A 27,382-nucleotide genomic window follows, 5' to 3' on the forward strand; every position below is an offset into this window, starting at 1 on the left:
CATTTCGGTGGCTTTTGTTTGCCGTGGTGGTAAGACGGAAGGCATTGGAGCTGTCACCTGATCCTGACACTGTCTCCCTGTCTCAGGACTCTGGTTTCCATCACTCTTTTTGGCACACGCTCATGTCTCTACCTCATCAGCCTTAAATCAAAGCTGCTAGCACTTCTCTAGAAATAAAATCTGCTCAAAGGCCTCAGAGTGGAGAAAGCATGAACAATGTTCCCCTCTGGCTGTCCTATGACCCCGTCCAATCCTGCCCAAACCTGAAGCTTGCTGGACTCCTTCCCCTTCACATTCCCCATCCAGTCAATACTAGATCTAACTAGGCTCACATCCAGAATCCCTTTCCAGTCTTCGTCTTTCCGTTCCTCCATAGTACTTATCCAGATCAACCGGAAAACACGTTCTCAGTGCTAAGAACCAGGGACTCAACAAGAAATAGGAAGCTTCCTTGACTCTTGGGGTTTCAAGGTAGGGCAGATACAGAAACAACAAGGCAGTGGTGTATAATAGCAGCCATGTTGAAACTTCCCATAGTGCCTCTTCCCCTTCCTCAACTCCAGGCGCTGAACCCAGCCGTGAACAAGACAATGCCCTGGTGAGAGGGAAAACCAAATGCTGATAGCAAGTGAGAGAACCAAAAGAAAAGTAGACTCACATGTGCACGGTGGGAAAAGAAGGGTGGGCCCTGGGGCGGTGGGGGGGGGTGATGTGAAGCACGGAGCCCCCTGAACAGCTTTGTAGGAAAAGGGATGAACGCTACACACTATTACTTCGAAGCAGGGGTTGTGGCTAGAGTGTGGGAACCAGGAAAGCCAGGAGAAACTGATCTAAAAGACCAGGAGATGCTGGAAGAGTAATCTATGCAAAGGCCCAGAGGAAAGAAAATCCAGACAATGGCTAGGGAGTGTCGGTAAGGCATAAGGCCGAGAGGATGTGCCTGTCTGGGCAAGGCACAGAAATAGGGGGTGTCGTAAATAGGGGTGTCATAAATAGGGGTGTCAGGGAAACTGTTATCAAGCATGCTCTAATTTCATATAATTTTTCTCTGGAGTTTAAAGAATTTTGTAGCTATAAAGTATTATAGGTAATTAGAATCTTTTTCCTTTCCATGAATCTACAGCTTAACATCACCAAAGCTTGAGGGCTGCAATCTGATGGTCTGTCTTCAGAGTCAGAATTAGCATTTCCCACTGCTGGAAACAGTCGGCCAGGGGCATGCATTTCTCATTATTCGTGCTGGACCCAGAATCAGACTTCAGGAACCAAACAAAACAGGGTGGACTTGCGGATAATGAGTTTCCATCTTTTTATACTACCCATGTCCCCAAACCAGGATCCTCATAGTGAAGGGCCAAACCAGAGAGAAGGAGAAATAGGAGATTTTAAACTGGGTTATTGAAACTCATACCTATAATCCCAGCTCTGTGGAGGCTGAGGCAGAGGATCATTTGAGGCCAGCCTGAGCTACACAGCAAGACCCTGTCTCAAAACAAAAACAATAAAACACACAACACAAAAAAAAAAAAAAACAAACGAAAAGCAAAAGCAAGGAACAAACAAAAATCAGAGAGAAAGGAGGAGAATACACTGACTGCTCTTAACCACTGAGCCATCTCTCTAGCCCTCATCAACAATATTTCAATACCAGCAAACAGCCAATGAGCCACTGGCCAGAATTCTATCTGGACTTTGCTCCTGGCTAGCATGCCAAGTTATTACCAAATCAAATTCGTTTGGCCCACCATGCAGTAGGACAATCGTTTGAAAGACAAGTCTTGCAAAAGAATTTATTCAGGATGCAGCCACATGTGGAAATGAGTCTGGAGATATTTATGGGCTGAGGTATGGGGACAGGCTGGAAGTCAGTCAGTGGTCTGAATGTTTGCAACTGTCACCATCACAACCCTACATCAGAGGTATTATCTCTTCCTCCAACAGACGATGCTTAAGAGCGACTCAGGAAAGTACCTAAGAGTGGCAAAGTCTGGAAAAGCAATAATTAAGAGCAGGTTAAACTTAGAAAATTAATAAGAGCTGGTTACGTTTTGAAAAGTAGTAACCAGGCAGGTTAAGTCTAGAAAAGCAACAACCAGGGGCTTGCTAAGTCAAGAAAGTAATGAGAGCAGGTTAAGTCTAGGATTCCTCATTACCAGTAACATTGGGCAGGCTGCCAATGTCAGCAGATGAAGCAGGTTAAGCCCAGAAGGTTTAGTTAGCTTTTCTCTTGGTCTCAGAAACTCCTCTGCCAATACCTTTCCCGCTTAGCTCCGTATCTCTGTGATTGCTATGTGATGTAAAGTGTACACTGGAGGAAGGCAGTCTGAATCTTCCTTCAACAACAACAACAACAACAACAACAACAACAACAACAACAACAACAACAAAAAGACTGTGAGGATAGAAAGCAGATGTTTCAAACAAAAGGACTTGACGATCAAGCAGAAAAAACTTCTATACCAGGTTTCTGAGGTCCGATGGGTCTCTGGTTGGAACATGGAAGGCTCTGTGTCCTTCCTAGATCACTAAGGCAAGCCAAGCACATGCATCCAGGTGCCAAATCTTTGGCTTTCTGAACCAGGTCCTTTCCTTCGTCACCAGTAACACTGGGCGTTTACATTTTTCATGGTCTAAACAGCTCCTTATCAAGATGAGTGTAATGATAATCCCAGTTGTATACAGTGTTTGTACAATGATAAAATTAGACAGCCCCACATGAAGAAGTCACAAAAGTATTTGTCACCCTGTGGACGTTATCATTCTCTAGGTAACGGTGACGGTGGAGTAAGGATGCTATGACAGCTAATCTTGGTTGTCAGCTTACACCTGGGAAGAATTTTCTCCATTGAGAATGGCTTGTGGGCCAGTCTATGGGGCCTTTTCTTGATACCTCATTAGTGTAGGAGAGCCTCATCCACAAGAGGCAATACCATTCCTGGGCAGGGGGGGTCTGAACTGTGTAAAAAAGGGAGCTGGGGCTGGAGAGATGGCTCAGTGGTTAAGAGCACTGGCCGCTCTTCCAGAGGTCCTGAGTTCAAATCCCAGCAACCACATGGTGGCTCACAACCATCTGTAATGGGATTCGATGCCCTGTTCTGGTGTGTCTGAAGACAGCTACAGTGCACTCATATACATAAAATAAAATAAATAAATCTTTAAAAAGAAAGACAGAAATGAAGGGAGAGAGGGAGAGAGAGAGAGAGAGAGAGAGAGAGAGAGAGAGAGAGAGAGAGAGCTGAACATGGCCTGGAAAGTAAGCAGTGTCCCCCCCATGGTCTCTGCTTCATGTTCCTGTCCTGAGTTTCTGCCCTGACTTCCTTCAACAATGGACTGTCGTCACTTGGAAGTGGAAGACACAACAACCCCTTTCTTCCCCACTTGTTGTTCAACTAAGGCAGACGCTTACAGTTGCCTCTGGTCTCGGGTACATCCAGCATCGGTGAGCATATGGAAGCCTGGCTGACATCGGTCACACCTCTGTCCTACCACACCTGGCTTACACCTGCATTGTCCAGAGTTGTCACATCCAGCACCGAGGGAACCTGTGACCCACAAGGCGGGGAGAGGGAGAGAAGAAAAATAAAAATTTGTAAGGCATTTAAAAAAAAAAAATGACCGCCTCCTCATGGGAGCTGCAGACACACTAAATGACGTGTACATCCACTGCTTTTAACAAGGAGTCCATGCCCTTTAAATCTCTACTTGGTATGGGACATTCTGACAACTGAAGATGCTTCACAAAAAGAAGTGGGGGGTGACTCACAGAAACATTTTTATTTACACATTTGCTCTGGCTTGACGTTAGGGAACACACAGTGCTTTCTTTTTCTTTCTTTCTTCTTCTTTTAGATCCCATTAATAGGGTGTGTAATGCATGCCTCTAACCCCCTGGAGGCTGCAGTAGAACGAGCGGGCAAGTTCAGTTAGCCTGGTCTACATGGTGAGCTCCAAACTTGTTCAAGCCTTTGAAAACTCAAAGAGGAAAAAAAACCCCCAATGACAGCCTGTTAGAATGCATGGCTTTCTCCCTTGTATCCAGCAACCAAAGGCCACTTTTAAGGGCCAATACTCAACTTGTGTGTGTTTATGAATGCAGGCCTGCATGTGGAGGCCGGAGGACCATCTCCAGTGTTCCTCCGCCATTTTCCCCACCAAGGCTGGGTCTTTAATTGGCCTGTTCAGGATCCACCTGCCCCTGCCTCCCCAGCACCATGACTACAAGTGGGTGGGACCACTCCCAGCTCTTTTTCACATGGCTTCTAAGGACCAAAGGAGGCCCTGACAGAAGTTCACTGACTGAGCTATCTCCTCAGCCCCGATGGCATGATATATTTTTTTTAAGTACACACGAAAACCCCTTAACCAAGAGTGTGTTCACTAACCAGCAGAAGCAGAAAACTTCATTTATGGAACATCTCCTGGTGTCTCAGCCACTGCCTTACAGTGTCCTGTTCATTTTTTCCAACAATGTATATTCACTATGTACATTGATGGGTTTAATAATGATGTTTTTGAGATAGGATCTCCTGTATATAAGGCTTGCTTATAATTCAGTGCATCTCCAAGAATGGCCTTGGATACCTGATCCTCCTGCACCTCCCAAATGCTAGGGTTACAGGTGTGCTCCACCACACCCGGTGTATGCAGTACTCGGGATTGAACCAAGGACCTCAAGCATGCTAGGCAATCACCCTACCAACTGAGCCCCAGCTCAAAATGACATTTGGTTCAGAAACATTGTGCCTTTGACTGTATTAACTTCCCCACTACACCCACCTGCCTGCCCCAGTTCTTCCCTTCCAGTACTCTGCTCCCCCTCCTCCCAGATAGTCCTCCTCCTAGTCTCATGCCATCCACATGTCTACATGCATGTATAACCTAGGTTCCACGTGTGAGAGAAAACATAATACTCCTCTTTCTGTGTCCTTCTTATTACAATTAATATGAGCTCCAGTCCCACCCATCTTCCTGTGAATGACCTAAGCTCCCTCCTATCTGTGCTAAATAAAAGTCCACTGTGTACATGAACCACAGGACACCCAGGCTTGTCTCAGAGATTAGCTTCCGTGCACAGTATTGCAATGACTCAGTTTCCCATGGGCATGGTCTTAAGTGTAAATGGGTCCCCTGAGGTCACGTGTAGATGACAGCAAAGAAAGGCTCAAGCTGGGGGTAGCAAACATTTGACCACTCCCAGCACAGGCCTGCTTACCACCCCACCTGTGCTTCCATGTTCCCTCACCTAAACCGTATGAGCGAGCCCCTCCCCTCTCTGCCTCTCCACACGCCAGCCTCTACCCAGAGGAAGATAGAGAACGTTCGCTGAGAATTATGCAGGGGTCGCATAGCTGATATCCTGTATATCAGGTATTTACACTACGATCCAAACGGTAGCAAAACTACAGTTATGAAGCAGTAACAAAATAATTTTATGGTTGGGGGGGTCACCACAACATGAGGAAGAGCATTAAAGGGCTGCAGTGTTAGGAAGGTTGAGAGGTTAGAAGAAGCTGGAAGACAAGAAAACGACCGCAGCCTTGAGTTCAATGGATCTCAATTCAAATACCAGGCTCCTCTAGCTGCATGCCTCTGAGAAAACTACTTACACATGATTTCTTTTAAGTGTGCACGAAAACATGCCTCTCCAGGCTATTGTAAGACTAAGAGCTAATATGTACGAGGTGCCTAAGCCAGTGCCTCACATACAGTGGGCACTTAAAAATATAAACACTACACTAATAGATTATTACAGTGTTAAGAGTTTGGTAGTAATTTACCCCGCAGGCATTCATCAGGCCTTCAAGGTTGGCATGGGACTGTCTGATGTCTCTAAATGCAAACACGGCTAATTTAATTCACATTCTAGAACTTCTAAAACAACAGCACTGAGGTTTAAAAGCCCCTCGCTAGGATGAAAACACTGGCTCCAAGGTCTACATCGCAAGCAGGGCTCCGGGCCTTAAAGAATAGACAGGGAATGGCTTCCCTGGTTCAGGTTTGTGTCTCAGGGCTCGAGGAGATAATCTCTTGTGCATCTGGGGATGCAGAGGGTGTCAAAAAGTGATTAGTATTTAAAGTGAAGCCAAGAAAATTTCCAAGAGAATCTTGTCCCCCCCTCCCTTCTCTCCATGTTTCTCTCCGTGTGTGTGTGTGTGTGTGTGTGTGTGTGTGTGTGTGTGTGTGTGTGTGTGTGTGTGCGCGCACGCACTGGGGATATAGTTCCTAATACACTCCTTGCTCAGCATGTGCAAGGCTCTGGATTCAAGCCTCAACATTGTATGAACACACATACAGGTAGACATGCATATAAAATTAATTTAAAGATGTTTTAAATAATAACCAAAATATGCTAATCTGAGTAATACTGTTATAGATATGTAAAAAAAAAAATAAAGTAATGAAGGAAGAGAACAAGCCTGGTGGTACTGATGGCCACACACCCCAAGAATGTGGGTGTCATCAAGGGATCAAGGAAGACACCCAGTGAGTTCTGACCTCCACACCATGTACACTAACCTGCATACACCTATGCCTACATACATAAGACATACGTACCCCCACATAGACATACCACATCTGTACACACCTGTACACTACACGTGTGCAAAATAATAAGCTCACTTCTAAACTTAGGAGAAATCGGTGTGAAGGCCAAACCGTTCTGAGCGTCAGTCAGCTTCATTTACCGAATGAGACTTGGTGGTGGCTTGGCCTTTTTTTTTTTTCTTTTTTAAGATTTTTTTTTTTAAACTGCTATTCTGAATTCTTTCAAGTAATCACTTGAAAATGGGTTAATGAAACACATAGCTAAACAGACTGGTCTCAGACCACATCATAACAGCAAACCCAGGTGAACCTGGGACTGACCCCAGATCTTTATTACCCCAGGTCATTCCAGTTCTCCCGAAGGTTCCTGATGTTACTCCACTAACGACTCATCTCGGACACCCAAAAGCCTGTTCAGTTTCAGATTCTTCCAGCTGCGGCTGTGACTCGGTTCTACAAAGCTACTACGCTAAGGCAGAACCACGCTGTGTCTTTACCCTTTGAGTGTGCATCATGTTATATGCTCCTAAATGCTTTCCAACAAGGAGAAGCACCAAATGCCAGGAAAGATAACAGACTAACGAGGTACCAAAAGAAACCTCAGTATAGCTATAGACCTCCGCCTCTCTGATGTGTTTGCTAACATATGACACTGCCTACCCATGATGAACACCGCCTAATGTGCACAACAGACACACTGGAGAAGATGCTGAAAACCAGTAAGATAGATAGATAGATGATAGATAGATGATAGATAGATGATAGATAGATGATAGATAGATAGATAGATTAGATAGGTGATTGATAGGTGATAGATAGATTAGATAGGTGATTGATAGGTGATAAATAGATAGATAGATAGATAGATAGATAGATAGATAGATAGATAGATAGATAGACAGACAATAGATGATAATAGATGATGGATGGATGGATGGATGGATGGATGGATGGATGGATGGATGGATGGATGGATGGATGGAATCCAATAATAGCTAGCTCTTCTGTGAGCCCACCTCCCAGTTAGGAGCTTCCTATCTGGCGTTTGCTTTGGGAACATGCTGTTCTTCAGTAGCTCTAGTCCTTCTCTGTGGCTTTTCTGGCTGGACTTTGAATGGCCAGCACCCAGAACAACTACAGAAACACGTCCTTACAATCCAACTTTTTCTTCCTTTTTGTTTTCTGGTTTCCGAGACAGGGTCTCATGAAACCTAGGTAACTCTCTGTGTCTGAGGTTGACCATAAACTCCTGATCCTCCTGCTTCTACTTCCCAAGTGCTAGCATTATAGGCAGATGTCCCCACACCCAGCCATTCGTTCTTTCAACAGCCTGGTCAAAGCAAAGGTGGGTGTGAAGAACTATCGCTGGGAGAGACGACCTTCCTTTGTCCCTGGATCATAGAGAAGTTAACCTACCTACCTAGAAAAGTCAGCAACCACTCTCAGGTGTGGTAGCATTTATCTGTAATTCCAGCTACTCCTTGAGCAGGAAGATCAGGAATGTGAGGCCAGCCTGGAGAACCTACGCTTATCTCAACATTATAAACATTCAAAGGGGGTACAGCTCAGCAGTAGAACGCTGTCCTAGCACGTACAAGGCTCTGTGTTGAACTCTCAGTACCAAAACCAAAATACATGACTCTTTGCACTAGAATTCAAACCATCTGGCCCTGATGATCCTGGCTCCTTCTGTCTCCCAGCGGTAATTGCTAAAATGACCAATGTCTGGTGGTGGGACCTGGCTTATCTCTCGGCTTGCTTGTTCCCATTCCCTCCTTTCCCCCTTCTCGCTGTCCTTCCTTCTTCCGTCCCTCAGTCTCCTCTCTCCTTCCTTCACCTTCTTCCCACCTACCTTTTGAGTGGCAGTTGCAGGGCAGGCAGCGATCTCTGTCTCGCTGCCGGTAAAACCCCTCCCTGCACCTCTCGCAGCGAACCCCGGCCGTATTGTCATTGCAGTTGAGGCAACGGAACCCATTGCCTGTCTGTCGATGGAGCTCCTGGTCAAAGACGCACTGCCTGGACTTCCCATTGCAATCACAGACTAGGGGAGAGGAAAGAGAGACACTGTCAGAAACAAAGGTCAGAACCTTCTCGCAGGTGGTCATTATCACGGGCTACTACATGGTGACTTAAGCTACTTAATAAAAAGAGTGATGTGGGCTATCGGGAGAATAATGAGGACTCTTGTTCCACCTAAAGGAAGCAGATGGAAATAACTGACATAGTATCTGAAACACAGTAGGCACTCAAAACATTTTAGTCGCGGTTTATAAGAAAAGGTGATGAGCCTTAAAATCCAAAGAACTGAAACATTTCTTTGAACGAATTGCCTTTCCCTCCTGGGTCTGTGGCTTCGGCTCAAACCCTGGGCTCTGTATATGCTAGGTAAGCGCTCTAACAGTCACTCAGTGGGCTACGTCCTCAGCCCTTTGGGCAAATCGTGTTGACTTTTGCATCCTGTTTCCTCTTCTATAAATGTGGAACGGGTCAGCCTCCTGGTCCCCTTAAGAGGATCCATTGGAATAAGGACTAGCCAGTGTCCTTGCATGAGCTCTTTTTCCTTCTTCAGAAGAAACAGGTTAAAAACAGCACTTAAGGGGGAAGAAACTTGATCCAATCTGAATCCAAACCTTCCCATGCTGTCTTCATTGGCCCTGTAGCCTTGCTGTATAAGGTAAACCCCTGGTGTGGGGGAAGCTGTTTTTGGAATGTCTAGAACTATGGTTTAACCAGAGTGCTGGTTAAAGCCAACAAAAGTGCCCCATGTGCTGAGCAGTTGTCCTGTGCAGGCCCCGTGTCCATCTCTGAAGCCACAAAGGTACTGCCACCAATCTCATTGGCTCCCTCAATATGCAACACCAGCCCAGAGCCCCTCTGTCTCTGTTAAGGTCTAGTATATATGTGTTCATACGTTTATGTGCTCATGCTACTAAATGCATGTAGAGCACAGAGGACAACATTCGGGAGTCAGTTCTCCTTCCTATCGAACTTACGTCCTCATGCTTGGCACCAAGTGCCTTTACCTACTGGTGTCTTGATCCCTTGATCAAGGGTTTCTCAGTTACTCCTCCCATCAGTGTTTTAACCTCTCCGTTGAGAGGATGGGAAGGTAAGTGCCCAGAGCCTGTGTGCATCTTGCCTTTGTTGGGATTGGTGCCAATGCTTTGAACTAATCCGGCCCCCCAGAATCGGGAATCTGGGTGTCCAAACGCTGAAGGTCCTTGTCCCCCCAACTAGTTTTGGATCGATCAATAACGAGCCAAGGGCCAATGGCTAAGCAGGTAGACTGAGGCAGGACCTTTAGATTTGAGCGGGCTAGGAACTGGGAGAAAGGGAGACAGAGAATCACCATGAGTCAGGGGAGAAGGATGGGATGTAAGAGCTGCAGGAGGAAGCCAACCAGCCACGCAAGAATTCAGGTAAGCGGCTACTGGCTACTTCCCGGACTGGGCCTGTGGTAGCAAGGGAAGGTTTAGGGGTTTCGGGAGTGTTGGAGAGGAACATTTGCTGTCAGGGGAAAGTTTAGGAGTGCCCAACCTTTGAGCTAGTCACGGCATGTCAAAAATTAACTCTCTCTCTCTCTCTCTCTCTCTCTCTCTCTCTCTCTCTCTCTGTCTCTCTCTCTCTGTCTCTCTCTGTCTTTCTGTCTCTCTCTGTCTCTCTCTGTCTCTCTCTGTCTCTCTCTGTCTCTCTCTCTGTCTCTCTCTGTCTGTCTCTCTCTGTCTCTCTCTCTGTCTCTCTCTCTGTCTCTCTGTCTCTCTCTTTCTCTCTGTGTGTGTGTGTGTGTCTGTGTGTCTATGTGTCTGTATGTGTGTCTCTGTGTGTCTGTGTGTGTGTGTGTTTCATGTGTTAATCTAAAGAACTCTGGGCAGGTGTGCACGTGCAACCAGCCAGGAGCCAAAGAGGTGTAGCCAAGCACCCTACGTGCTTGGAACTCAGAGATCCACCGCCTCTGCCTCCTGAGTGCTGGGATTAAAGGCGTGCACCACCAATGACCATCCCAAACCTCACTTTTCAATCTCTTTATTTAAAAAGCAAAAAACTGCCTGTAGTACTTCAAGGCCTGAACAGCTCAGCTTGTAGCAGGGTCCTGCTCTGAGACTGGACACCTTTATTCCAGGGACAAAGACCAACATTTCATTGAGTTTACAGTGTACTGAGTTTGCTCCCGATTCAAACTGCCGGAGGTGTTTGCTTTTTGTTTTTTCCCACAGAACCATTGCCAAGTTGAGCCTTTCCCAACTACTACTGGTGAAACTGATTTTTTAAAAAAATCTCCAACAGATGTGCCACACAGCTGTCGTGTGCCGTGAAATTCCTACCATGGAATGGGTATGCCCGTCACATGTGTTACGCACACCAGGCAGCTGTCCCTGTAAGGTTCTCCCACTGTGCCATCCTATGGGCCAGCACCCTTCCTGCCCGGTGCTCCCAGGAGCTGTCTCTAAGTAACCACACACTCCGCTCTGCTTCTCTAACTCTGAGCATACCGGCATTTTGTTTTTGAGACGGGGTCTCATGTAGCCCAGGCTGGCCTGGAACTCGATATAAGCTAAAAATGACTGTGCACTGCTGACCCCTCTGCTCCTGTCTCCCCAGCATGGGGACAATAGGCATTTGCCACCACATCCCACAGACAGACTTCACCGGAGGAGCGTGCTGGTCTTGCGGGTCTGTGCTGCCTGAGAACTTGGTGACAATACTCCGGGAGCCTTGCCTGCAGGACTCTTTACTTGCCAGGCTGGGTTGCGGTTACACGACCTGCGCTTTATTGAAGCTTCACGCACCCACATCCAGACAACGAGAGGGAGAGTCATCCTGTTGCGTGTTTTGCATGCAGTTCTTTCTGCCGTTGGTCTGTACTGGAACCACGGCTTCCTCCAAATTTTTCTTAAACTGATGTCCCTAAAACCAATGACTACTCACTCTCTCAACCGGTAGGGGGAAAAATCATACTTTAAATTCTAGAATATTCTTACAACTGGGATCAGTAAAATAAGCAGAATACAGCTTGTGTGAGTCTTTTTCATTCAGAGGCCGTTTCTTACTGAATAGCACCATGAACTCACCGGTGGCCACGCGGCACCTACCAGGCTGACTATGCCGGAGGCCCAAAGGGAAAGTGGCATTCACCTTCCAAGGACAGCAGCAAGCAGCCAGCTGGGGTGAAGGGTCACTGTAGTCATGGTTTCCATTTATGAATTTCAAAGAAAATAGAAATCTGGATTTGTGTAGGAAATCTATTGAATTTTAAATGTTTGCCCAAATAGAGTTTTTGTTTTTGTTTTTAAACAAAGCTGCATTAAAGGTAAAGGGCTGTACTTTGGAACTTACTTCAAACAGACAGGAAATAGGAAAATTATAGCCCTGAGGTATCACAGGGCTAGAAGCTGGTCCATAGCGGCTTTTTAGTATTTGTGAATGAACGAATAAGTGAATGCTGTTTCGAATTTTAGGAATCCTATCACTGCATGTGGGTGTTCACACCTGTAATTGCTACACTTGGAGAGCTGAGGGAGGATCAACAGGAGTTCTTGGCCAACCTGGGCTATACAGTTCCAGGGCAGCCTGAGCAACAGAGTGAGGTTCTGTAGAAGGAAGGAAAGAAGGCAGGCAACCTAGGACTCTGGTTGGGTTGGGTGTGGACATCCCTCTCCCCTAACGATTTACGTGGCAGCCTGGTTCCTTTACCTGCACACACTGGGTAAACACAGCCTTCTCCAAACAATGTACCCAGATACCCTGCCCTGCCCCTGCATCAGACCACATGCACACCCTTCTCTGGACAGTAGGATGCTTCTCTTTCCCTACACAACCATCGAGCTAAGTCAGCTTCTATTCAAATGTATCCTCTATTCTCAGTGCATCTAGGTGTGAGGGATGGAGGGACTGCTCCAGCCGGAGTTGGTACATGCACGGGAAGGCAAACTTCATCCTCAAGGTTTTCAGGGAAAACCCTTTATTTACCATAGTATGGCAGCATATTGGGCATACATATGACTAAACTCAGACGCCTTATAGGATGGGGCATACCCAATAGAAAAATGGTGATATGACCGTTACCCATCTAAATAGAAACCGCCTGTGCTAAATCTCCTAGTACCAATGTCCTCCTCTTGAACACCAAAAGGAAACTCCAAATCAACTCCAAACAATAAGCAGGACATGAGTGTCTTCACTCTCGAGTCCGAGGCTCCTCCCGGTGTCTTCTAATCTCTTCTGTCGCTTTGCTTTAAATAAGTTTATATGCTACTTTTGAAGCTCTGTGTGAGCTTTGATTTCAACTCCTTGAATAAGCACCTGACCCCAACACCACCCCTGGAGACAGATGTCCGTGCGTCTACCATTTAAAGGGCTCCATCTATCCCCATGCGTCTGCACATGTGTTAAGAGTACAGATTGGTTGGGGCTGGAGAGATGGCTCAGTGGTTAAGAGCACCGACTGCTCTTCCAGAGGTCCTGAGTTCAATTCCCAGCAACCACATGGTGGCTCACAACCATCTGTAATGAGATCCGATGCTGTCCTCTGGGGGCTCTAAAGACAGCGACAGTGTACTCATATACATTAAATAAATAAATTTAAAAAAAAAAAAAAAGAGTACAGATTGGCGGCCACTCTTCTCTGGTCTTCTCCATGGGAGACCAACTAAGCTCAATCTTAGAGAAACATAGACGCCCTTAATACATTCTGAAGTAAGAGGAGACTCTAACAATGTCTTTTTTATTGTTATACTTTCCTATCCTTATGTTTAAGTGTGTTTAATCTTATGCCTGGAATTTTTTTTTTCACTTTTATTTTTCAAACTTCTTGCTGTTCTCCCTAACTTTGACCCAGCTTCAAACATTGTGCAGAAGTCTTCCGGCTTTCATTGGGAGTCCCTGACACACACGGACACACACGTGTGATGGCAATGCAAGTGAGACAAGTCTCAGGCGCCCTGGAGTCAGCAGCAGGCCATTTACCCTCTGGACAAACACACACGCAGCATCTAACATGCACCAGGCTACTCCAGGCTCCGGGATCCACAGCAAACAAAACCACATATGTCAGCCCTCAAGGGGTTTCCACGGCAGGCAGCTCACCAAGATATACGAGTGACACAGCGGGAGCATATTAGGATAGTCATATTTACTAAGGAGGAATATAAAAACCAGCAGGCATGAATAAATGTAATACTGTATATATTCACTAAACACTTATCACAATTCCCATGTTTTCCAGTTTCCCCACCAGCAGGCCTGGGTCGAGGAGTCAGCATTAAGATATCATTACAGGGGCTGGGGAGACAGCTCAGTCAGTAAAGTGCTCATTATGCAAGCATGAAGACCTGAATTTTATCCCCAGAGCCCACATTAAGAATATGGGTGTGCTGGCTCACACTTGGAACCCCAGCACTGTGGAGAAGGCACAGACGGATTTCTGGGGCTCGCAGGCCAGCTGGCCTAGTCTATTCAGTGAGTCTTTGTCTAATGAGAGATCGTCTCAAAAAAACAAAACAAAACACAAAAACAAAACCAGCTCCTGAGGAACAGTATTAGCCTCTGTTCACTACATGCATGCAAGTATACATGTACAGACGCATATGCACATGTACACACAACTTAATTATATACATATGTATATACATGCATACATACAGATAGGTAGGTAGATAGATGATAAATAGAAAGATAGATAGGTAGATAGAAGATAGATGATAGATAGATAGATAGATAGATAGATAGATAGATAGATGATAGATACATGATAGATAGATAGATAGATAGATAGATAGATAGATAGATAGATAGATAGATGATAGATACAGATATGAAACATTGTATGAGAAAACACAAAATCAGAGTTGGCAAAATGGCTCAGCAGATAAAGACACTTTGCCACCAGGCATGAAACTCAAGTGCAGTCCTTGAAACCCACATTGTGGGAGGAGAGAGGTGATTCCCATACATTGTCCTCTGATTTGCATGTATGGGCTCTGGTGTGTGCAGGCCCCCTCCCCTGTGTATCTCTCTCTCCCCCCTCCCTCTCTCCCCCCTCTCTCTCTCTCTCTCTCTCTCTCTCTCTCTCTCTCTCTCACACACACACACACACACACACACACACACACACACAGATGAACCCCGGACCTAGGACTCAAAACTGCACTGTCACTATGCGACATCCCGGTCATTCCTTCTTTGCCTATCCATTCCCGCCACGCCCTTTCCAAGCCACAAACACCTCTTCCGATTTCATCTGCTTCTCTGTCCCCCTCATTCCAGCCCTCCACAGCCAGTCAGGTTCTCTCCACAGATAAAGGAATGCAATTCATCAAGTTCACCTCCAGCCCTAAATAAACACTTCTGAACCGGAATCGGTGTACAGAGATTTTCGCATATTTCTGTGAGTCTAGTAAAGCGTGGGTGGCTCCCGGGTCTGTGTGCTGTACGCTGCCGCTCAGCTGCTCGAGTGTGTAAGAGAGTGATAACTGCAATGGCTTGGCCGATGACCCTCAAAGTGCTCCTTAGGAGAGACCCGCCAGGCAGCCAGACTGCAGGTTAGTCTGCCCACTGCCACCCACACTCTTCAGGAGAGCAGATCAAAGGAGCGGAGAACCCTCTTTAACAATGGAGCCTGGAGCCTGGAATCCCTCTAGGCTCTTCCCAGCACTCCCACCCCTCACTAAGCATGGCCTCTGACAAGTCAGGACAGGAAGCCAGGGGGCAAAGGCTGTTTCTAAGCCTTAGACTTAGGAGAATGAAAGGAAACAGAAAATGTTTCCTAGGGCTGTACTTGGGGCGAGGAATAATCACCACTGGCGGGCACGGGTCCACCCAGTGCTCTTTTTAGACTCCCAAGGAGAAAATTTCACCTTTTAGAGCAAGCGGCTACCAGAAATCCTTCCAACTTGGCATACCTCTGATCATCAGCGCTGCAAAGAGCCTCTCTATTGTGCACAACTTAAAGGCAAGCCCTGTGCCAGGTGTGGGGCTCAGGCCTGTAATTCCAATAATCAGGACGCTGGAGCAGGAGGACTGCTCTGAGTTAGAGGTGAACCTGGGCTCCATAACCGAATCTGTCCCAGACACACAACAGACAACAAAATCCACACAAACAGATAATATATACGCTCAGCTCACCAGGGTGGTCTAACCTTGGAACGGCATGTGACGTCACTGTGCCTGTTGGCGATTTAAAGGCAATGACAGAATGAAAATATACACACTCCTGTAAAAAACCCCGCATATTTAGCCCATGTAAGCCCCTCCTTTAACTCTCTTTCTCTTGTTCCCTGGGCCTCAACACCTAGAGCCTTGCACAAATCCCAGAACCCCGAGCCCTTTGCTGTCTCTGGCCTTCAGATCTGCCATTTCCACAGAACTGGCTGGGAGTCGGAAGGAGCACATATCAGATTACGCACTGCTCAGGACCTGCAGTGGCTTCTCTCTCTGGAAGCAAACCTCACCACGTGACCTCAGAGCTTACCACTTCCATATATAGCGCCTCTGTGGGCATCATCCAGTTCGTGTCTGGAATTTCTCTCTTGTCTCTTCCAATGGTACCTGCTCTGCCCTGTCGTTGCTAAGACAGATGGGATGGATAGACAGAGAGAACAGAACAGGAAGAGGGAGGGAGTGGCGGGAGGGGTGTGATACAGGCAGTCCGACTGTAAGAAAGACATTCGGGGGCTGAAGGAGATGGCTCAGTGGGTAAGGGAGATTGCTGTCAAGCCTGAAGACCTGAGTTCAACTCACAGAACCCACATGGTGGAAAGAGAAAGACATCTCCTACAAGTTGCCCCCTGACCTCTCTACATGCTCCCCATGACAGGTACACAGCCACAGATACACACGTACACATAAAACGCACACACTGATAAAAAAAAAAAAAAAGAGCAAATAATATAAAAACAGAAAAGTCAAATAAAAACCTGAACCTAGAGAGAACTCCAGAGAATCCCACAGGTCCAGGAATACACTTTGACATGTCCCAAAGTGTAGGGTTGGGGATGTATGTAGTGATGGGGGCCTGCTAGCAGACACATGAAGACCCCAAGGTTTCCCCCCAGGAACTGCACAGAAGTTCCCCCAATAGAAGAATATACATTTGTGTTGTTGTTTCTGTTTGACACTCACTGTCAAAACGGCTAATATTTCAACACAAAAGCATCCACATCGAGACGAGAAAAGACTCTAGATAGGAAGGTATTTTCAATTAAAGGAAGGTCAGGCAGGCCTCTAACACCAGAGGAACTATCCCTGTCCCAGGCTTACATCTCTCCCTGGCCTGTGAGACAGCAGCCATGATGGGCAGCAAGCCAAGGGCTGTGTGAAGGAGGGGCAGGCAGGGGTGTGCAGCCGGCTGACGCAGGCATGAGCTCAGAAGGCCCTGATGGGGCAGCCTGCCCTGTAAGCTGTACTACCTCAGGAGCTAGGCATCCAAGCGAGTGGCGAGTTTGAACCTGACAGCGTGTGCTGGCCAATGTTACTGAGAGCCTTGCTGCTCCCGCTGCCGGTTCAGCTGCTGGGTACAGGTCTGCACAATAAGTCACAGTGATCTCCTGTGACTGAATCCAAGTAGGAACATTTAAGGTTGACACTGAGTTGTCTTCCTGATTTAGGGGAAGGTGTCTGCCTTCTGCCTCCTTTCCTGCCTCCTGGGTTCCCTTTCTGACACATCAAATCCTTCCCTGGCTTTCCTCAAACCTTCTTCTCTTAGGCCGCATGTGGTTACACTATCAGGTTTCCTCCTGGCCCTTGGTCTCCACATCCAAGTCTTGTTGAACCTTACCTTTTCCCAATTCCAAATGTTGGTTTCTCAAGACCCAGTCCTGAGCCTTGTTGACTGTTCCCTGCATAACGCTCTCCTGATCCCAGTCAAGACAAGGTTTTCATAACCACCATAGGTGTTACCTTCCCAGCACAGTTCCCCAACCCAAACCTCATCCCCAAATTCTTCAGCCATTTTCTCCACTTCTGAGCTGTGTTATTTCTTTGGACAAAACCCACTTAAAACTAAGCTCAGAAACTAGCCACGGTGGCAGACACCTAAAATCCTGGTACCAGGCAGGCTGAAGTCGGTAGAGCAAGAGTTTGAGGAGCTAACCTGAGCTAAACAGTGACATCCTGTCAGCAGATAGGTAAACAAATGTCAATAATAAAACCCCGCTGCTTCAAGTCAAGTTAAACCAACCTTAGAATCCCAGAGACAACCTCTCGGCTGCTACTAACCTGTCCCACACGTGTTTAGCCCACCAAACAGCTCAAGTGCACCCAAGTCTGTCTCCACCTTGGACATTCTCAATCCAACCCTGAGAGAATCAGGACTGACTGATTTTATGACTCCATGAAGCCTTTCTTGCTTCCTTCCACTAACTTGGCAGAAAATCTTGCCAAGATATAAATTTTCTCAACTCCTCTCTGTTTAAAGCTCTTTAATGCCAACATTTTCTTCTAAGATTATAAATTAGAATTCCTTCAAGTTGCCTACAAGGACAAACATGATCTGTTCTATTTTTTTTTTCCAGCCTAGTTTCATGAAATTCCCAACTGAGTGACTGTCTGTCTGTCTGTCTATCTATCTATCATCTATTTATCTACCTATCTACTCTATCTATCTATCTATCTATCTATCTATCTATCTATCTATCTATCTATCTATCTTGTATGTATGTATGTATGTATGTATATGTGTATCTATCTTCCCATCATCTATCTTCTATGTATGTATATATGTATCTATCTATCATATATATATATTTTTTTCTATCACAATGAGGACTGAGCTTACTGGTCTACCACAGAGCCAATCTCAGTCCTTTCATTCATTCTTTTATTTTGACAGCTTCATGCACATTACCCAGGTTAGCTTTGTATTTGCTTTAATAACCCAAACAGGCCTTGAACTTGTGGTCCTTCTGCCTCACTTCCCCAAGGAGCTGGGTTCGAAGGACTTCTAACAGACTGACTTATACTGCTTTGTTGATAGCCTTCTTTCCTGTGTTCCTTACAACTCTTGCTTTGTAAAGGAACACCATCATGGGAAAGAGTACTGAGTTAAGGCCAGAGCATTACATTAAACATTAGATGTTAATTTATCCTCTATGACGCCACCCCCAACCTCAGAGTTAAAGGGCTGCTCTCCTGTAGCAAACCCTCCCCCCTTTTGGGCAATCCTTTTATAATACTGTCAAGCAAGGGATGTCTCAATTGTTCTGACTATGCCAGCTTAAAACGCAACTGAAAGAAAAGGAAAAGAGAGAGAGAGAGAAAATGGAATTCAACTAAATGTATGTATGCATGTATGTATGTATGCATGCATGTATGTATCTACTGTCATCCCCATTTCCAAGAACTCGCCTATCATGAGGTCCCGCAGGAAAAAAATTACCTGGACTGAACTTGGTAAATGCAGACTAAGTTGAAAATATTTACTCCCTTTACAGTTAAAGAGACAACACCTGCCACAGGCTGCCTGAAGTACACGAGCAGTGATCAAAGGTGTCCTTTCAGTAGCGCTCTTTTCTAATGTGCTCTTAAATGCATTTTTACAAATATCCAAAACACACATCCTTATGAAATTCCAAAGCAAAATACACCCAACACTTGTCATTTGGTATGAACTGCATCAGAATCTTTGATCCTGTCTGAACTCAGACTTCAGATCAGAGATCCTTAAGATGAAAACATTGCCTTCTGTCATGCTCACGTGTGATAATGAGATGTTCACAAAGACTTCCTTGTTTTGAAATCTCCTCTGCGAGACATCTCTTTCTGAAATCTGAGTAAATATTCAATCTAAGTAAATGAAACAAAGTATGACTATTTCAGCCTTCAAACTTGTCTTGAACTTTATGGCTTAGTGGGTGAATGTCTGTTTCCAGTTTAAATCCCTTTAAAGAATTGATACAATTTAGCTTATAGCTAGAATATGTGTATTTCCCTCTCCAAGAGATCTTTAATTGAGTTCCATTTTTTTCTCTCTCTCTTCCACCTTTTTCCCCCAGTTGCATTTTAAGTCAGCATAGCCAGGACTATGTCCCTTACTTGAGCCATGTGCTGTCCATGGAGTGTGGTTAAGGACACCAGCAATCCTGAATGGACAGAACATGAATAAGTGTCTTCAACTGTAAACAGTCCACAGTGGCCAAGAGACAATGGGCTGCCTGTTGCCACACTCTTCCCTTGGATAATTATGAGACAAGAAGGTTCCTACCTTCACTATCAGAGCATCACACGAATTGTCACAACCTAGGCTGGAATCATGTGTGTGGCTTGCAGGTGACTCAGCCTGGTGACCTGGGGTTCTTACCCGGGGTGCTTCCCATAACACCTCACAAGGACACCAGGGCCCAGGCTGACAAAAATTTCCCCTAAATCCCTTATTGATTATTTTTTGAGTAATGAGTTTTCATACATAAATATCAGCTACAGTTTCTGTCTATCACTAACTACATCCCTTTACATATAAGCACATACAAGTAAGTATGTGTCTTCTATGCACTGTTACATGTCTCAGTTTTATCAAGAGAATGGCTGTCATTGTTGTGCCTTTCCAAGGTTTGGAAAATGTGCATAAAGTGCATTTGTGAGAATCCTATTTGAAAAATCCAAACTTGTGTTGCTTGAAGTTAGAAGACTCAATTAATGGGCTCTTAGGGGCTCAACTACATGAATACACCCACCAAGGGAAGCAACAAATAGATGAAGAGAATGGACCACATATGCTCCGCCGGGCGGTGGAAGCAACAAGTCCTATATGTCAGTGGGGTGAGCATGCTGCTTCTCCACTTCTGCTTCCTTCTCACGTGAGCTGTGGCCTTGCCTTCGGTCTCCATGAAGCTCAGAAGGCAAAGATTCCTACCACGTCCTGGATGAGGCAAGAGCACAGGTTAGGATCAACACGGGATCCATTGTTTGGTTGGTTTTTTTGTTTTTTGTTTTTTCTTTTTTTTCCGGAGCTGGGGACCGAACCCAGGGCCTTGTGCTTGCTAGGCAAGTGCTACCACTGAGCTAAATCCCCAACCCCCATAGGATCCATTGTTATGGGAGAGAAGATCAAGCTAAGATGAGAAAGGGTCTTCAAACATTGTGAATGCACTTTTACCAAAACCAAAGTGGGTGGTGAACAAAGGACCCCAGGTACTCACATGGAGCACAGACATACGTGCAGATGAAGCACCCATACACATAAAGTAAAATAAAATAAAAATGTTATGCCTGTGTATGTATGCCCTGTGTGTGCAGGTGTCCTCAAAGACCAGAAGAGGGCATCGGATCCCTTAGAGTCACGGACAGTTGTTAAGCAACCTGACATGGGTTCTGGGAACTAAACTCAGGTCCTCCGGAAGAACAACTTCTGCTCTTAACCCTGCACCATGTCTCCAGCCACTGAAATCCATTTAAAGGGACGTATACAACAGGACAAGAAATAAGAGGCTGAGAGATGACTCCGTGGTTAAGAGCACTGGCTGCTCTTCCAGAGAACCTGGGTTTAGTTCCCAGCAACCACACTGGGTGGCTCACAATCACCCATAACTCCAGCTCCAGGAGATCAAGCACCCTTTTCTCCACTCCACACAAGTACAGCATACAGTCACACAGACACACAGATACACGCGTGCACACACACACACACACACACACACACACACACACAAAAATAAAACAAAATATTTTTAAAAGCTTCCATAATCCCCTCTTATGACTAAAAAGAGATATGAATATATATACATACATATATACACATATGAGATAGATAGATAGATAGATAGATAGATAGATAGATAGATAGATAGATAGATAGATAGACACATAGATAGATACATAGATAGATACATAGATAGATACATAGATACATAGATACATAGATAGTTTGGGAAGTTGTTTTTGTTTTTTAAAAAATGAGAGATAAGTCAAGGATATTATATTGGGAATTAAACATTCACATACAAGTGAATCCTGACCCTGTTACTAACTTTAGGGTTCTAGCTAAGGCAATCCTCGGTCCTCACCTTCCCGGGCATACATGTATTCTTCTTGCTGAACCCAGCTTGGCTATGGGATCCAGGCAGTGATTTTACCTCCCTGATTATCAGCATCCTCTCTTATAAAACAAGAGGTTGCATAGAGGCTTCTTAGGGCCATTCTCATTCAGTGCTGTGGGACTACTAAGCAATGTTGCTTCAAAATGAATGGAGTTCCTACTTCAGCGCTGCCCTGCATTGGACAGGAATAAGCATAGAGCTCTAGGAAACAATGGAGATGTGTGAGCCTTTGTTATAAGAAGTCTTCCACATAAAGTGAGGCCCAGTGTTTAGGCAATCTGTCCAGTTTTGAGTTCGTTGTGGGAAGTGATTTGGATGCAATTTGATTTTCTTTTCCAACATGGAAATTCATATTCACATGATAAATAAAACTAATCTAGACAAGACACAGCTGAGGTTCGTAATAGGTCTGCTGTGCCTGAGGAAGGCTGAGACACAGACCCTTGGCTCCATGGTCTCCACCTCTCCTCCCACAGAAGGGGAAGACTCCAGCCATGTGCTGGCTGCTGTTGGAGGAACAACCACCACACTCTTCTTTCACAGATGTGCTGTGAAGAAGCATATGTTTGTTCAGCGGGAGGGATGGCTTCAGACAGATAGTCACCTACAGGCACCGAAAAAGACAGCTTTTGGCTTTGGAAGTGATTCAAACATTACATCATCTATCTGGGGCTTTTGTTAGAACACAGCCCCAGGAATGCCTCGGTAATCTGCTAAGCTTCATTGGTGACTAAATTAGAGAATTCCAGAATCTCGGGGCTCCTGGTTCAGCATTGCTCTGAGATGATTCAGGGCTTGTCCCTTACCTTGCAAATTTCCCCAGGAGAAGAACAAACATCCGTATGGTCAAGCTACTGAGGATTTAAACAGGAAACATATTCCCAGAATCGCCTCCATGTGGTAATTTCATATCCTGACTTTCCCATAAATACGATCACAAGTCAACAGTTTCATCAACAGCAAGAACTAAATCAACTGCCTCAGCTTAGGACGTCAGATGAACATCCCCAGCTCACACTGCACCCCAGTTCTCTATTTGTGTTTACTGTATGTATATGGACTTTTCAATGTACCAAAAATGATTCCTGCAGGGAGCAGTGTCACATTTAAGTCCTTCAAAAAAAAAAAATCTTACATACTACTTTCTCAAGGAGTTAAGTGCTTCTGGGGAAGACATTAAGCTAAAATGACCTCACTCTGTATACTGGATACTTACCACTAAGAAAAATGCCAAGTCGTCTAACACAACACCTTGGTCCCTTATCTTACAATCATGAGTGTTGGAAGCCATCACAGATAAGTTCGAGGTGACTGAGACCTGAAGATCACGTGCTCCAGAAACACTTAAACCCTTTCACCATTTAAAAAACCCACTGCTTTCAATTGACACCTGAAAGAGATTCAAAGCCGGGCGCAGTAGCGCAGAGCTAGACCCTCCGCATTCAGAGGATAGAGGCACACATCCTGGACCACACTGGGCCCCTAGCCCCACCTCCTCAAAGAAAGGTTCAATGGAATCGCATGGCAAGGCATCTGAAGTAAGAAACTGTGGAAGTGGCTTTAAGAAGACAAGCACATCGATTCTGAGGCTGAGTGGAGATTACCTCACGAATGCAATGATTTCATGAAAGACAAATCAAAAGTCTATCACTTTGTACATTATATGACTTTAAATATAGTCACGTGACTCATTGAGTTAAACACAAAGAGACAGATGGTTACTACATACGTGCCACTAAATGTTTTCGGAATCAAGCTGGCCAGAACATTTTTGGGAGGAAGAGATGAGAGGTTCAACTTCCGACAGAAAGTTCAAGGCCACCTTCCATGTTTTGGGCGTGTTCTAGGGAGCAGTGGGTTTGATAAATCAGTATGTGATGTGTTCTGGTGAGCAATGAACAGCAAGGAGGGCCGGCCAACATGAGACTCAGGGTTGAAATTCTAATGTGGTTTAGGTTTTTGTCTAATGTTTTACGTTCGTTGTTGGGTAAACCCTGGAGCAGGTGGGCCTGAACAGGATGGATGCTAAGGACCTTTCTTGGGCTACTGAGATGAAAGAGAAGCCCTGGAAGTCCCTAGAGATACAATGTAACAGGGCCTCACAGGTTTATCAGGCACTTAGTGGGTCACAGAGTTCTTTAGATTGTACCTTCTGAGTTTCTGTAGCCTCTTTCCCCTGGGGTGTTCCATACCATCCTCTCTCCCTTGGATTATCACAGTGGCCTTTTATTTTACCTTTCTCACTTGACTCCATCCTCTGAGCCCTGCAGTGGCCTCCTTAAAACATGAACACACTCAACCATTCCTGCCCGCTAACTCTGCAACATTTCTTTGCTTACAAGGGGCCGTCCTAGATATACAGCCCACAGCATACAGCTCTTCATAACCAGATTCACAGCTACTTTTCTATCATGCTCCTCTCGGCATCTTGAGCCATACCTCCCCCAGAGATATGGTCCAGACCTTTGGAGACACAGGCCACAGTCTCTTGCCAAGGTATGGTAAGTGTTTCTTACTCATTGCTGGGCATCTGAATTCACAGTACCTGTACTCCAGACTCTCTAAAGAAGTGTGGATGAGGGGTTGGGGATTTAGCTCAGCGGTAGAGCGCTTGCCTAGCGAGCGCAAGGCCCTGGGTTCGGTCCCCAGCTCCGGAAAAAAAAAATGCAAAAGAAGTGTGGATGAATCCAGCTGTGCAAGGCAGCTCATAAGAACCTTCCTTTCTCCAAGTCTTCAAGCATGCTGACAACTAACGTTTTCATTTAGCAGATGACGAATCAGACTCCAAGCAGTTGAGGAGCCTGGAAAGTTACTAAGAATACTGTGACGGTTTGAACAAGGATGACCTCCATAGGTTCATATATTTGACTGTTTGGTCACCAGTTGATGGACTATTTGGGAAGGATTAGGGAGCGTGGCCTTGTTGGAGGAGGTGTGTCACTGGGGGTGACTTTGAGCTTTCAAAACCTCTGAGCCAAGCCTAATTTCTTTCTCTGCATGTTGCCTACTGACCAGGATGTCAACTCTCAGCTACTGTACCCTGCCAGGATGACAATGGACTCACCCTCTGAAACTGCAAGCCCGCCCCAATTAAATGCTTTCTTTATAAGCTGTCTTGGTCATGGGGTCTCTTCACAGCAATAGAACAGCGACTAAGGCAGGCATTAACAAGTAAATAAACCAGAAAAATTTTGCCAGGTCAGGCTGACTGGAAAGGCAGTGTTTTGGCTGAGACCAACCCTGTAAGTCTCGGTAATTATATCTTAACCATAATTTCACCTGCAAGAAACAACCAGGAAGCAACATCACGACTTCAGACTTTCATAGCCCACAGTATCCTTGGATACAGGCCACTTTGGATTAGGACAGGTATCATACTTTTTAGCCCAACTCCTAGTATGTCCCAGTATGGAATGAATGGGAAAATAAATGAATGATTTACCATAATGACATAGTCTCATTTGCCTCCCCAAATAAAGCTGTTTGAGGGGAGAACTTGGTATCTGAAGCAATCTGTCTCTAAGGAAGGGGAAAGTGCAAAAATGAGTCTATCCAGCACTTCTGACTTTGTGTCTGGATGGGCTGCGTGGGTACAAAGTCTGCTGTTGAATCTGACTTTGGTAAACAATTTATGCCATCCTTTTAGATTCGTTTTTGTTATCTAATACCAACACACACATATGTATTTAATTATAGCCAAGAGGCAAATTGCTGTAATAATTACCTATTTTGATATATATATATACATATACATACATATATATAAATTACTTTTATAATGAGGTCAAAAAAGCTAAGAACACCTGGATCAAAGGTTCTGCCACTGCTTGGGTGGCCTTGTGCAACTTTTCAATCAAAGGAGTCTTAGCTGCTGATCTATACACAGTTACTTTTAATTCTAATATTCAGAGACTGTTTTCACTCTCAGAATGTTTTCTACCAGGTTTCAACTAGTTTATCCTGACTCACAGGGAGCCTACCCTTCATGACTACGTTCACATGTTTTTTGTAAAAGATTCATTTCACATATCTAAGGTACACAACAGGTTTTGATCCGACTAGTGCAAAGGTTATTATGGTCAAGAAGATGAACGTGATATGTCTATCCTTCCACAGTTAGCCCTTTTTGGTGACAATTTTGCATGATCGATGCACTGTGACCTCGGATCCCTGGCAGTGGTGACTAGAATGCCACGGAGTTCAGGAAGCAACAATAAACCTGAATGTGAAAAGTCGTGTGATCAGAGGAAAGGGCCTCTGCTAAATGACAGGGAAACCCCACACTATGTGTCATCATAGTTGACAGGGCACATGTACACGAAAAACAGTCGCTAGGTTCTCACAATGTTTTGTTTGCATGAACTTAACTCCTCACTCAGGACAGCCACCGGGTACTCTCTCGGTAAGAGTAAATGATACTTGAGGTTTGAGGCCAATAAATACCTGGAAGGTGAAACTTGTAAAAAGTAACACTTGCAGTTTTGGGTATTACTGAACCGCTTAAAGTTCACGCTCTATCTCAAAAATACAACACGGATAACAAGGGGATTAAGGAAGTTCTGTTTTTAGTCTGCGTGGTGCTGCCAGGCATGGTAAATTACAGGGACAGTTTAAAGACTAGCATGTTACTGATTGATCGTGTGTGGAGGGGTCCCCTGGTGCCAAAGAAAAGAAAGGGAGGAAATTGAAAGAGGAATGGCTTTAGGGCGAGGAAACCCTTGGCTGGCACAACCCAACAGTTTTTATCTCCAGGGGCTTTTTGGGAAAACTGTCACTTTAGAGTGACTCTGAAGGAGCCCCAGGTAGGGAGATGGGCGCCCTGCAGAGATCCTCGAGGTGAATTCAGCCACCATCACCATCACCAGGGAAGGGCAAGTTGGCCTGAGGCGCGGTGGGATCACTCACCTTCTCTCCTGGAGGTGGCCTGGGCTGCGGGCAGCAGGAGCGCGACCCCGAGGCAGCAGCTGAGCCAGAGCGCAGGCATGGCGGGGCCGCGCTCGGTCGCTGCGGGTGCCTGCCGGGCGCGGGAGTCTTCGCCCCGCTGTGCCTTCCTTTTTCCTCGATCAGGTGTTTTATCGACTCTTCTACCTGACTCAGTCCTGACAGGAAGAGAGTTGGTGTTTCGGGGCGTGACTCACCTGTGAACAAGGAGGACCCAACCCTCCGAGGCAGACAAACACTCAGCGCACGCCGAGCAGTAAACCCGCTCACTGCGGCCCGGGCTCCCCCCTCCGCAACCGGGGCGCACACCTGGCCCCGCCGAGGGCGTGGTGCAGAGGCTGCGGTCTAGAGATCCTTCTGGAATGTACCACATCCCCCCCCCCCAACCCCTCTACACACAGGCGTTCTCTCCTGGGGTGGTCCTGGAGAGAACTCAGGGTGATAGACATCAGCCACCTCTTCCTCAAACCAGGGTGGAGAGAAGACATGGATGCTGATCTCGGTCACAGTCGGAAGCCCCCTCCACTCTGGTCTAAAACACAGAGAGGCAAATTAACCAGACTGAGGGACCCAACATGATCCTCTTCACTCTCAGGGCAACTTTAATTCTGAGCTACGGCAGGTATACATAACTCCTATTTTATTCACACCTAAACACATGCACACACACACACACACACACTACCACCAGGGTGACCCAAAGATTCTTTCCTGGGTCTACCTACCCCCCTTGAGATAGCAAACTCATTAAGTTACTAACAGTTGGCAGGCCAGCCTCCAAAGAGCTAGGTCACAGTTGGTAGTCAACAAGCCTTCTGTTCGTAAGTAAAAAAAGGACCATGATTTCCTAGTCTTTTAACATCTTAGAG

The 27,382-nt window shown here is 45.7% G+C and overlaps 1 protein-coding gene across 1 annotated transcript in view; it reads right to left on the minus strand.

The window, feature by feature from the left end:
• Lamc2 (laminin subunit gamma 2) overlaps positions 1-26,580 on the minus strand; it is a 61,546-nt gene extending 34,966 nt beyond the window's left edge. The window contains exons 1-3 of the mRNA XM_032915006.1: positions 26,478-26,580; positions 8,399-8,587; positions 3,407-3,542 (exon numbers count right to left, since the gene is read on the minus strand). Coding sequence (XP_032770897.1) covers positions 3,407-3,542; positions 8,399-8,587; positions 26,478-26,556 — 404 coding nt within the window. The 5' untranslated portion in view covers positions 26,557-26,580. The remainder of the gene's footprint in view (positions 1-3,406; positions 3,543-8,398; positions 8,588-26,477) is intronic.
• Positions 26,581-27,382: the final 802 nt, after the last annotated feature.

Source organism: Rattus rattus, chromosome 10, assembly GCF_011064425.1.
Source record: "Rattus rattus isolate New Zealand chromosome 10, Rrattus_CSIRO_v1, whole genome shotgun sequence".
In the NCBI taxonomy this organism is placed as follows: Eukaryota; Metazoa; Chordata; class Mammalia; order Rodentia; family Muridae; genus Rattus; species Rattus rattus.